The sequence below is a fragment of the Gavialis gangeticus genome, unplaced genomic scaffold (genome assembly GCF_001723915.1).
Source record: "Gavialis gangeticus isolate Ggan-Ray unplaced genomic scaffold, GavGan_comp1, whole genome shotgun sequence".
NCBI classification, from domain to species: Eukaryota; Metazoa; Chordata; order Crocodylia; family Gavialidae; genus Gavialis; species Gavialis gangeticus.
Genome location: NW_017729024.1, coordinates 77,839,834 through 77,852,187, shown reverse-complemented (window position 1 = coordinate 77,852,187; position 12,354 = coordinate 77,839,834). Strand labels below are relative to the sequence as shown.

Genomic DNA, 12,354 nt, shown 5'->3' with positions numbered 1-12,354 from the left:
TGTGCAGAATTAACAACTACATGTGCACTTTACCATGTACCAACTACATTACACTTTTGAAAATGCATTATTAAAAAGGAAATACAGAAGATATTCAGCAGACTTCAAAACGATGTAGTAGTTTCAGCTTTGCATGACTTATTCATGCTTTGTTTCTTCCATTTCTGATTTTTGTTTTTTTATCTAGGTCCTTCTGTGCATATTATTATGATGTCTGTAGAATTGCATAAGTATAATCTGGGACTTAATCCTGTCCGCAGTATGTTTCATACTAATTAAATTGAATGAGTACTTATCTATCTGAAGAACTTCTTGATTTGAACTTTGACTTACTTCAAAGACTGACATAGTTATAAATGCAGAGTAACTGTAGTTCAGGCTATCCTCTCTTTCCCCTCCAATCCTTCCTTAATGATTTACAAAAAAAAAACCAGTCTGAGTTCATCACTAACTGTATTAATGTAATGCCTTGAAAGATAAATGTTACCTAATTCAATGCATCCACCAATACCAATGATCGAAGCACTTATGTGGTACAAGGGAAGAGTGATATACATAATGTCTTGAGAAGCTGCACCGCACCGAGCAAGTAATAGACAGCTAGTTAGTGCTTTAAGATGACTGATGACAGCAGCTTTTGGAAAACCTGACATAGGGAAGACAGGAAAAATATAAGTTACTTGTTTTTTCTGATGATTTCAGTACATGGACTGTGGAATTATTCATAGTATCTGTGGTGAAAATAATCTGTCTTCTATGACAGCGTCAGCTTTATTTTCTTTTTTTTCAGCAGTTGGACTTGTTAACGTCACTTCTTGGTCTCTCAGCTCTGTCTCTGATCTTCAAGGTTCTTCCATTCTCTCTTCCCATCTGTGTATGGAGCCTTCCTCACCACAGAGAAGGAAATTTTAAGGGGCTTTTAAGGATTTGTGCATCACCTGTACCACATGGGCTAAGTACAGACAGTCAAAAAGCCCGAGGCTGAATCAATTCAATCGTTGCAGATTAGTTTAAACTGTGTAGATTGAACCAATAAGCAAGTGAACAAACATTCACTCTTGATTCCAAAAATGCAGCCACATGCCTGCAGTGGCCCAGGCCAAAAGCCAGGGGGCACTAGAGCATACCACCCTGCTCTGCTAGAGCAGACAGCTTGGGCCAAGGCTAGCCTGCCCACCCTGCAAGGGTGGCGTTGCAGGAGAAGTACAAATCATCCTGCGTTGTTGGAGGACTGTGAGTTAACTTGAATCTGGAAGGGATCTGGGGCAGAAGTTCAATAAACCAATTTAACCTAAATCAGTTAAGTCTGATGCTACATCCAGGTTTATCTTAAACTGGTTTCTGCCATTTTGAAAGGAGTTTATGTGCACTGAACTTCTGTTGTGATACAGTTCTGAACCGGTTTCTGATCACTTACACTGGTTTATGTGTGATTTCTGTCCCTAGTCATGCAGTCCATGTGCATCCATATATACTAGGGTGGAGTATCCTCAGCAACTTGCTTAGCTTGACTTGAGAAGAATGGATTCCTCTTCCCCTTTCCTTTGCAGAGTTCCCTAACATCCATTTTCATATTTCCAGCTAACTACAGGGGAAACAATTTACCCCTCTATCTACTACTCAGAAGGAGCACATCTACACATGCAATTAAGCTGACTCAATAAACTCTGGAGCCCTTTCAGCTGGAGTCAGATGCTTCTGGGTATAGCATCTGTATGTGCATTGGAAACAACAGCAGTTTGAGCGAGGGCAGAGTAGACCTGGGCTGGCATCAGACTCAGGGGGCCAGGCCTAGGCTCCAGTGGCAGCATCAAGTGGTGAAGGGGCTGGGTGGGGCACAAGAGTGGTAACGTGCAGGGCCATGTGGCCCGCAGCGCCCACACTTTAGCACCCTCATGCCCCAGCCAGCCCCTGTCACCATCTACATGTGCATTTCCATGCATGTAATTACTATCCTACAGTGAAGTTAATTAAATTACTGCATTCTAATACCAGTGCATGTGTAGACAGTGACACTTTATGACAGAGCTAATTAGTCAACTCTGCAGTAAAACACATGTGTAGATGCACCCAGAGAGACTACATCATTTTTCATGTGGATCTGCCTTTGTGACTATACTTTGTACATAACTGTGGAATCCTAGTATCTTTCAAAGACTTTGAGCAGAATCTTGTTTCATTTGACATGCTTCTTGAAGCTGAGCCACTGCACCTTGCATTTAATATCCATTAGCTAAAATGTAGAGTACAATAGTAAATTGTCTGCCCCACTGGGAGCAAGATCCAGGCTAGAATCCAGGGCCATCTCTTTCAGAGTAATCTCACCGAGCCATACACCCTCTAGCATGTTTTCTTTCTCCTACTTCCATGCATCTTCCTCTCTTGCCTGCCCAAGGGGCCAGCTTCAAGAGGAGGGCTAGAAAGGGACCTGCCTAATTCCTAACCTGTGATCAGGTGGGTAGAGCTTGGGAAGTAGGAGAGAGGTAGGTTCAAATTCCCTTTGAGGTATTGGGGAGTATAGAACCTAGGTCTCCCACTTCCTAGGCAAGTTCTCTGTTCTCTTAGATATTGGGCTAAAATATGAAAGGATTTGTCTCTTCCTCCTTATGTCTAACACTGACTAGTCTTTGTTTCATTTGGCTACAATTTCAGAAGTTATCTTGCTTAGGTATGCATTTACAGAGATGTGTGGCCAGAGCGCAGCAAACTGTGCATGCTTAGTAGCTGCGTGGATGCTTGTGCATCCCCACATCATGTGGAAGTGCATCTGTGTGTAAGTGCCAAAACCAGCAGTTACGCATCTAGATAAGTGCCACTGGGGCACATACACTCAAATAGGACTCTACACATTCCCTCTCACTCTGTTCTTAGCTTGGTAACTTAAGAAGCTAAATTGTGGCATGGTATATGTACAAAATGGCACTGACTTCAGTAGAATTATGGCAATTTATGCCAATGAAAAAAAAAAGGCATGTTCATAAGTAACAAATGCTCATGCAGCATCTATATGTTTAGCTGTGGGACCATTTGAACATGGATTTCATTTTTATATTATTATAATTTCACATATATATTATAATTAATACTACAACTACATATAAAATATATATATTATAATTAATAGTATAACTTCACCTGTACTCCCTGATGTGAAAATATACAGAGCTGTGTTGGTCATTCTAGTTTGATCTGTAAGGTGAGGTGGAACAGGATTATCAGAAACGTTATCTAGTTTGTCTAGTAAAGTGTCAACATGTTGGAAAGAAGAACTCTTGCTCATCAGCCAGATCCCAATGTTGTTTTTCAGGAGCTGAAAAATAAAATCTTCCTCCAGGCAGCCCAAACAGTCTGCAGTTAAAGAAAGAATAGAATAGATATTTCAGTATCTATAATTGAAGTTTATTTCATAGATTTCATAGACATTAGTGCTGGAAAGGACCTCAGAAGATCATTGAGTCCAGCCCCCCATCCACAGGGCAGGAAGTCAGCTGGGGTCATAGGATCCCAGCAAGATAAGCATCCAATTTGCTCTTGAAGGTGTTCAATGCAGGTGCTTGAACCACCTCCGATGGCAGGCTATTCCAGACCTTGGGGGCTCGGACAGTAAAGAAATTCTTCCTTATGTCCAGCCTGAAATGGTCTTGAGGTAGTTTATAACCGTTCGACCTTGTCATCCCTTGGGGTGCTCTGGTGAACAAACGCTCCCCTAGATTCTTGTGGTCACCCCTGATAAACTTGTAGGTGGCCATTAGATCACCCCTGAGCCTGCGCTTTTCCAGGCTAAAGAGCCCCATGGCTCTCAGCCTGTCATCGTAAGGTCTGTTTTCCTGACCTCTGATCATGTGCATGGCTCTTCTCTGGACTCTGTCAAGCTTTTCCACATCCTTTTTGAATTGTGGAGCCCAAAACTGGACGCAGTACTCCAGCTGCGGCCTCACCAAGGCCGAGTACAAGGGGAGAATGACGTCCCTGGATTTGCTTGAGAAGCATCTATGGATGCAAGCCAACCTTTTGGTCACTCTACTAGCTGTAGCATCATGTTGCAGGCTCATGTTCATAAACTGCTAGAAATGCACTGCTAAATTTGCACACAGTTCACCTCTCTCAGGGTGACTCTGATAGGGTAAACCCCACTTAGATGACCATCTAATGAAGTCTTTGAAAGGATTAGCACAGAGGTTTCTTTCCCCAGGGTCCCTCGGGTAAAATTTTTACTATGAAAGGGACAGGTGCATCGCTGAATGCCCCCAAATATGCTAATAGGATGTGGGTTTAAACATGAATTTTTAAGTGCAGAACACACTGCAGACAACTTATTTAATTCCCACAAAATGTATGTGAAACATAGTAATGCAGTTTTCCTTATTTTGCAGATAAAGAAACAGGTATGAAAATGTTAAACAAATAGCAAGTCAGTGTCAAGGCCAGAGTTACAGCTTAGGACCTATTCAAATTCAAACTGCTACTGATGGAAATAAAACATTAAAAGACTTTAGAATATGTCTTTACTGTTCAATTAAAAAGCCAGGCACAACAATACTAAGACAGGCTGGCCTACTCCGTGTGTGCTGCCTCCTGAACCAGCATTAGGGTAACTTATTTAGGACAGTGCTGCATGCATCAATAAACTCTCTCTCCACCTTTCAACAGATCTTATTGGTGCAAGCGCAGCACTACACTCAGATGGTAGCTTTACTTGATGGCTACTTTGCTTCCAGTTTGGGAGCTAGCACTCATGGGCTGGGTGCACCATTTCACAATAGGTCCTGCCTGGTGCTATCGGTGAGCCGTGTAGACATACCTTTAGTAGATCACCCATTCTACTGCTCTGATGATACAAGGTTGTTCTTTTCGACATTTTATAATGCTTTTTCCAGTGATAATCTGTCTACATTGTCTTAATTTTATCTCTTAATTCCTGATTTTGTACCCTGTTACCATGCCAATTAAACTTATTTCTTGGTGTTTATACCCTTCACAATTATATCAAGCTATTGTGCTCACTTTAGCATTGTTTTCCCAAGCTATATATATTTCATTCATATCCTTCTGAAGGTTAGTCCTACCAATTCTTGCTGTTCTTCTTATTACTTCCTCGAATTTTTCCAGATTTTTCTAACAATGGTAAGATCAGAACTAAATGACCTATTAGCATCAGGGCTGCCATTTCTGTTGATTTCACCTATATGTTGAAGGGTATCTTTTTCTACCAAGTTACTCTTTCCCTAGAAATCTCTTTCAGGGACTGTCTATACATAATGCTGAGGCACACAGATACCCATGCTTGCTGCGGTATTAGTAGTCTAGCTCTCTCCTTAAGATAATATACTTTGCTTCTCAACCAGGATACTTGGAGAAACACTGCCACTGATATTGCGATGCTGCTTCTGGTATCCAAAATAGTTCATTCAGAGTACACGCTGAAATTATACTCACATTGGCCTACCTTGGGTTAGGTCAATCTAAGTGCCAGACTGTACATACATTTGGAGAGTCTAGACTGGGCGAAAATGGCCAGCCCAGTATAATTTAGTTCATCTGAGGAGGTGCAGTATGTATATCCAGCTAACTCATGGCCAATCTATGTAAATCCAGGCAACCCATGGCTAAACCCAGGAGCACAGCCCTGGGGCTGGGAAAGTCCAGCTGCTCAACCGAGCCCCAGGGCTGTGCTTTTCTTACCTCCTGCCCCAATCCTGACAGGGTTTTTTTAGCCCTCCAAAACCCTCACCTCTGGACCTGCCAGCCCACCAACCACTCCCAGGCCTGCCAACCCCCTCTGCAGACCTGCTACCCTCTCCCCTGATACTGCCTACCTCTCCTCTCCCCACACCTTGTCTTAGACAGCATTCCTAGAGCAGCTCCCAGCACTGGTGAACATGCAGGGGACACAACAAACAAGCAAGGATCTGATCTGTGATCGCTCAGTTTAAAGTAAGCCATGTGACTGTAGATCCAGTCCCAGCAACATCTGCATGTGCCCTGAGTTAACATCATTTTGCCTTGTAGAGCACCCCTCAATGTGCCATTTTATTCAACATAAAACTTAAGAAACATAAACCAAGATAGTCCCTCTACCCACCCCAGACCACCATTCCCAGAGACTTTGTTTCCTTCAGTCTCCCTACTTTGGCATCTAATGCAGGAACCTCTCTCTCTCTCTCCTGCCACACTCTGCTATTGCTCTCCCAGCCTTTAAGTAGAATGCCTGACTCTGGATTTAAAAGCTCTACAGGCCTGGCTAGATCTAGACCTCTGACTCTCAGATGTCGAGCCTGTTACAGATCAGTTTAGGTTTTCATAATGGAAGCAGATTAACTTTGTGGAGATGGTCTGTGGGAGGCAATAAAACCTATTGGTAGGATTAAGACATAGACTAGTACTAATATGGGAGATAAGAGCTTCTGTATCCTGTGGGGGTTCACATGCTAGTAGAATGAGGGCATGGCAACTCCCTCCCAATGAACTGAGGGCCTCAAATTGCAGTAATAAGCATTTAGCATAGCTGTATCAGCACAGACTTAATGGGCATCTGTAGATGTGCCGGGAGCCTGCTCCAATGCGCTGTAATTACAGCATGTCAGAGCAGACTCAATTAATCAAGTCTGCTGGAGCATGCTAATTATCATGCTCCAGCCAGCCTGAACATCTCATGTATCAGCACCTCTATGCTTCAAAATGGCATCAGGGGCACTTTAACTAAAGTTAATTTAATGAGCTTTAGTTAAAGTGCCCCCAACATCATTTTCAAGCTCAGGGACATTGATACACAAGACCCTGTGGGCACTTAAATTAGTTTTCAGCAGCTCTAATTAAAACATCCATCCTCCCCGTTCCCCCACCAGAGCACATGTAAAAACACCCAACGTAAACAGGCAAAGCCACTATTTGTACTACTTAAGTTTATCCCTGCTTGAAACCATGGAAGAAATAGTTTCAATTAGTTACAGGAGAGGGAGTCTTTGACTGTCTACTGGTATAGCTTCAGGAGTGACTGCAAGCTTGGCAAATCTTGACTCTGGTGACAGTCTAATCTAATATATGCAAATTTATGCACATTAATAAATTCTACTGTAATCCTCCTTGTGATGAGTTTACATGATCAACCCACAACTCTGGCTCTTTCCACTTTACTTAGCATAAAAAGTAAGAGAATGAAAATTTAGAATAACTGACCAATAACACAGGATTTACCTGCTCCTATCACTAATGCTCTTGCAGCAGAGTTGTTAACACAGTGCAGGAGGGACCTGGAGTGGAGGTTGAAGTTGAGGAAAGTTACCACAAAGCCCAGTTTAGCCAGTCCAAACCACACATGGATGAAGTCAGGCTCGTTGCTCATCAGGAGGGCTATGGTGTCTCCCTTTTTCAGAGCCTCCTGGCGCAGGAAGACCTGAGCTACCTTGTTACTTCTTCTGTCCACATCCTGGTAAGTGTGGACATTCCCTTCATAGATGATGAATGGCTTATTTGGAGTCTTTTGTACTTGTAGCATAAAAAGATCAGTCAGTGAGCAGATTCCCTTACTTGCCCTCCTTGTTATCCTCATTTTAAATCTGATCTGCCTCATGAAGTAATTCAGGTCTTCCCAAAAATATGGAGACAGGAACTTCAAAGAAACATACAACATTACTGCTCCTGCAGCAAGCGCTGAAAGCCACATGCATAACACGGTGCTAGTAAAAACAACACACATAAATTCATTACTGATACAAAGCATAACATTAATATAGTCATCAAGGGTTTATGGGTCTTACAATGTCTGCAGAAAATGCTTTCACACCTTGGAAACTCCCCATTAAAGAAGAAGGAATTTGCAAACACCACACAGAACAGATAATGCATGTAGAAAAACATAAAGTCTGCAAAAATGAAAATGTTCTAGCTTTCACAAGCTTATAAAATAAGTTTGATGTATGCCCCAAGATATTCTCAAGTTATGGGTGGATTTCAATAAACACCAATCAACCGAAAATGAAAAAAAGCACTCCTCTAAGCCCTTTAATTTGTAAATGGCTTTCCTGGTTAACCTCAGTTTTCCCAAACATCAATTTTCTCCTCTGAGATTAGTCATGTCAAATATCATGCCAAAATTAGCTTGCTTTTTAAAAAGTTGGAAGTGGCTCAAAATTAGTCCTAGAAATGGAACTAGACTTGCTTTTTTTTACCCTTGAGTCACTTTTATGGCTCCACAGTACCATACTGTCTCCTAAATTTTCAACTGTTGCTGTTTTTACTAAGTGTGCCACCCCTGCACATCTAATGAAACTCCAATGGGCAAATATTTTGGTAATGAGTATTGAGTACTATTGAGACCTTCATACTACTCCGGTATAGGTTAGAATTATTATTGGGGTTCCTCTGCCACTTGTATAGCTCTACAAGAATTTGTGGCACACCCAATTCTAAAATCCACATTATGGTTAATAAAAATGGCAGCATTTATAAACTAGGAGGAAACGTGGACATAACTGACATGAGAAAATAATTTATGAAAAGTATGATAACGTAAAACAAGGCCTATGAGCCAATTGCCTTTTGGCAAGATGATAATTTAAGGATGGGTAAGTAACAGATCCACTGCAATATGCTCATGGAGTGAGCATACCTCAAGGCCAGGTGTACAGAAAGGATATTAACAACCCCTCCTGTGAGAAGACCTGTCCCTTATTTTTCATTCTTTTTAAAATAAATACAATATATGGGGCAGAGAAATGCTGAACAGAGTAAGATTTAAACAGAGAAAGGTAATGGCTAATACAGAATAGATAGGCAAGGAACCCAGCAGTGAGTGCTGGAGAAAGGTATGCATCCTTTATCTTGCCTTTCCACACTCAAAAGCGAAAAAAAGAAGGGGAGGCAGGGAGATTGAAAGGATAAATAAATGGGAACTTTTATCGAGAACACAAAAGTATTTATTATGTCTACTTTAGGAAAGACGATATGGACAAAGAAATACTTTTTGTGTGATTTCCCTCAGAATTTTTTCCAAATTTTCCTCTGGAGAAAGAAGTAGGGACAAGATTTTCCTTGCCATGTGTGGAAAGAACAAAAGCCTGACTGTAAAATGCAAAATCATCTGGAGATATGGGTCTACTCATGTGAAGTAATAGTTCCAGAGTTTTTTTGACCTGTCTAGCTTCTTCAGAGAATCCAACATCAAGAGGATTCTCTCTGTCTGTTCCTCATCATAAGACAATGGAGAATTCCACAGCACCCAGAAGGCTGGAATCTAGCACTAGTGTTGGAGTCTAGCATTGGACTGATACATGTGCCTACCTTTGGCTTCACTTTCCTGACCCACCCTATTTCTTCCACTTCTGACCCTCTGGATCCATTGAGGTGAGGCCTTCGGTATGTCCAAGAAATTAAGTGACTAAGTTGTAAAAGTACCTTACCCACACTCTTTCAAATAAGGAAACTGGTTAACACAGCATGTTATATTAAATCTAGAGAGTTTCAAGAGATTATGCACATTGGAAGGAACATATTTAAGTATTCATGTACTCTGATGAACAATTTCTTGGGGAAAAAAGGCATAATTGTGAATAACTCAGAGATAATATCCAAGATGTATATGGTGGTGTGGACTGAAATTGTAGCCATGATAGTCCATGAAATATGCAGAAGGCAAGGATTTTTTTGGAGCAATATATTTTATTAGACCAACTGTGAAGTTGGAGGAGGTCTTGGACAATATTTTGGGCAAAAGTTATCTTTCCTCAAGTTGTATATGATCTGCACAGTATCCAAAGTGTGCAAAGCCAGTATCTGATTCTTCCTGAAAAATCTGACTTTAAGTTGCTGCTATTTTAAAGTTAGAAAATCAGTAATATTTTAAAATGTAGGTTTTAAAGGAGGGAGGCTCATAGATAAGGGTCTGTGTTGGTCCTCTCCAAATCCTCTATTTAGTTTGCCTATTCAAATTCATGTGAATCCATTTTATTGGCATTTTGCTTCTCTAGCTGTTTAGATTTGCTTCCCTGCATAACCAGAAACAGGCTAATATAATACTGTGCCTCAGTGTATCATGGAACATTTTCTGTAGAGCTTTGGAAAGGACATTTTGGCAAACAAAACAGATTGATCTAATCATTCCTTTTTTCTTCTATTAGTTTATGGCCAGCATGATATTTCTTAGATTTCCTTTGTCTAAATTTGACTGATCAGAAAAAACCTAAGACAAAATATATAGAAAAGTATTGGTAGTATTCCATACTTTTTAACCTGTCTTCTTAGAACTTCAAGATTTTGATCACACAGGTTTATAACATTATTAGAGATGACCAATAGTTTTATATTGGTCTGAATAGGTGCTGTGTATACTATTTGTTCTGTGGGAGTTCTGTATATTTGTGGTATAGTTTATGGTAACATAAGGTATTAAATTTCAAACTGAGCGTCATTGCTGGAAACGTGTGAAGTGTGAAACACTGGTGATGCTCCCAGTTACCTAAACTCATGAATGACGCATGTCCCCGGAGGCTGGGGGGGCATGGCGACCATCCACAGGTGGTGGTTCTGGCAGCAGGGGCATGGCAGGAGCGAGCAGGGAGCTCCTGCAGACAGCTGTGGCAGTATCAGCAGCGGGGAGAGGGGGTGGCAAGCACCAACCAGCGGTCAGTGACCATCCACAGATGCTGCCGGCAGCATCAGTGGCAGTCAGCAGTGATCAGCAACTGCTTGCAGAAGCCGCTGGCGGCGTTGGTGGCTGGGGGAGGGTAGCAAGTGGCACCCGCCCATAGGCACCGTTGGCAGCAGCGGTGGCAGCCAATCGTAGATCATGCACCCCCAACGTGTCACCAATGTCTTAACTTGGGGAATGGAAAAATCATAATTACAAGGCAGAAATTATTCCCAGTTTAACAACCAGAATCAGCTACGCACTCTATATATAGAATGTCACTCCAAAAGTGTTTTTGGTTGGGGTTTTTTTCCCAAATTCAGGATATGCTAATGAAAACATATTTCCAATAAATCATTGTTAACTTGGTTGCCACAGATCGTCAAATTATTTGTTATGAACACAGTGCCTGAAGACAGTATTTTTAGCTTTAAGTTCTTGTTTTCATGTTTTCTCTGCAAACACGAGGACTAATTATTTTTAAATGAAAGCTAAAATTCTCAATTGAGGTAAAAAAAATCATTTCCTGTAGAAACAAATTAGAAAATTTTGTAAGTTGAATCAAAAAAAAGAAATGCATATATCAAGCATTAAGCTGTTTGTTTTGGTAGATTACAGTAACAGTAAAAATGCCTGTGCAATGAGTCAAAATGCCTCCAAATTTACTTGCTCTTACAAATGACACAGCCAATACATTGTAAATAGTAGATAACATCAACAAACCAGCCTTGTCTTACCACCAATTCATTTCTTCTTTAGTTTCTGGGATCTAATTATATCTCTCTGCTGGGTCTGCTTGTACTTTCAGAAGAAAATTTAATAGATTATCCAGTTACGTTTATCTTATTCTGTGGCTATACTTGAAATGGTTTGAAGGGGAGAGGCTGTGTCCAAAGTCCCCAAGCCTCCTCTTGTTTTTAATCCTAATATTCCCACTGGCTGCGAGTGAGTGAGTGAGTGAAATAGTATTAGAAAGATGTACTCTGCAGTCTGGTTATTTTTTGTCAAATAAGTGTTAATCTTTAAGAAGTACCTGAGAGACCAAACTGAATATATCTGCTTTGTTTCTTGATTAGGAGTATAAAGACAATAATTAATCGATATGATCAAAGGTATGTAGTAAGATATATGATCAAAGTTATATATGATCAAAGTTATATAGTAAGATATATGTTATGAATCCAAGGAAATGATCTGTTGCAGTGGCTGGAGTGACATCAGGGAGCAAGTTTAATCATATATTTCAGTGCACCTAAATTTGTATCCCATCTAGTTATGTTAATTTCTACAGCATTTAGTCACAAGTCTTCTGGTATTTCACCAGCAGAATGTTCATGTTCTGTGTGATGGGCATTTTTAGGCATTTTAAAAAATGTTCATAGAATCATAGAAGTAGGGTCAGAAGGGACCTTGTAGATCTTCAAGTCCGACCCCCTGCCTGGGCAGGAGAAAAAACTGGGCTCAAATGATCCCAGCTAGGTAGGCATCAAGCCTCTTCTTAAAGACTCCCAGGGTAGGAGCAAGCACCACTTCCCTTGGAAGTTGGTTCCAGATCCTAGCCACCATGACTGTGAAATAGTTCTTACGGATGTCTAATCTAACTTACGGATATCTAAAATAAAATTCTTCATTGAACACATTTTGCAAACCTAAAGTCATAAGTACTCAGGCATCACAAGACTTGTCCACAATTAATCATAAGTACAGGAAAGGACTTTATTCTTATTCTA

General features: G+C 40.8%; 1 protein-coding gene across 5 annotated transcripts in view; it reads right to left on the bottom strand.

Moving 5' to 3' along the window:
- The window catches only part of LOC109297493 (long-chain fatty acid transport protein 6-like), a 33,318-nt gene extending 21,751 nt beyond the window's left edge, over positions 1-11,567 (bottom strand). Inside the window, exons 1-4 of one of the 5 annotated variants that reach the window (XM_019517277.1) lie at positions 11,362-11,567; positions 7,195-7,676; positions 3,136-3,348; positions 488-646 (exon numbers count right to left, since the gene is read on the bottom strand). In XM_019517277.1, the coding sequence (XP_019372822.1) occupies positions 488-646; positions 3,136-3,348; positions 7,195-7,676; positions 11,362-11,372 (865 nt within the window). In that variant the 5' untranslated portion in view covers positions 11,373-11,567. The remainder of the gene's footprint in view (positions 1-487; positions 647-3,135; positions 3,349-7,194; positions 7,677-11,361) is intronic. The other 4 variants (XM_019517278.1, XM_019517279.1, XM_019517281.1 and 1 more) reach the window with 4 other exon arrangements.
- Positions 11,568-12,354: the final 787 nt, after the last annotated feature.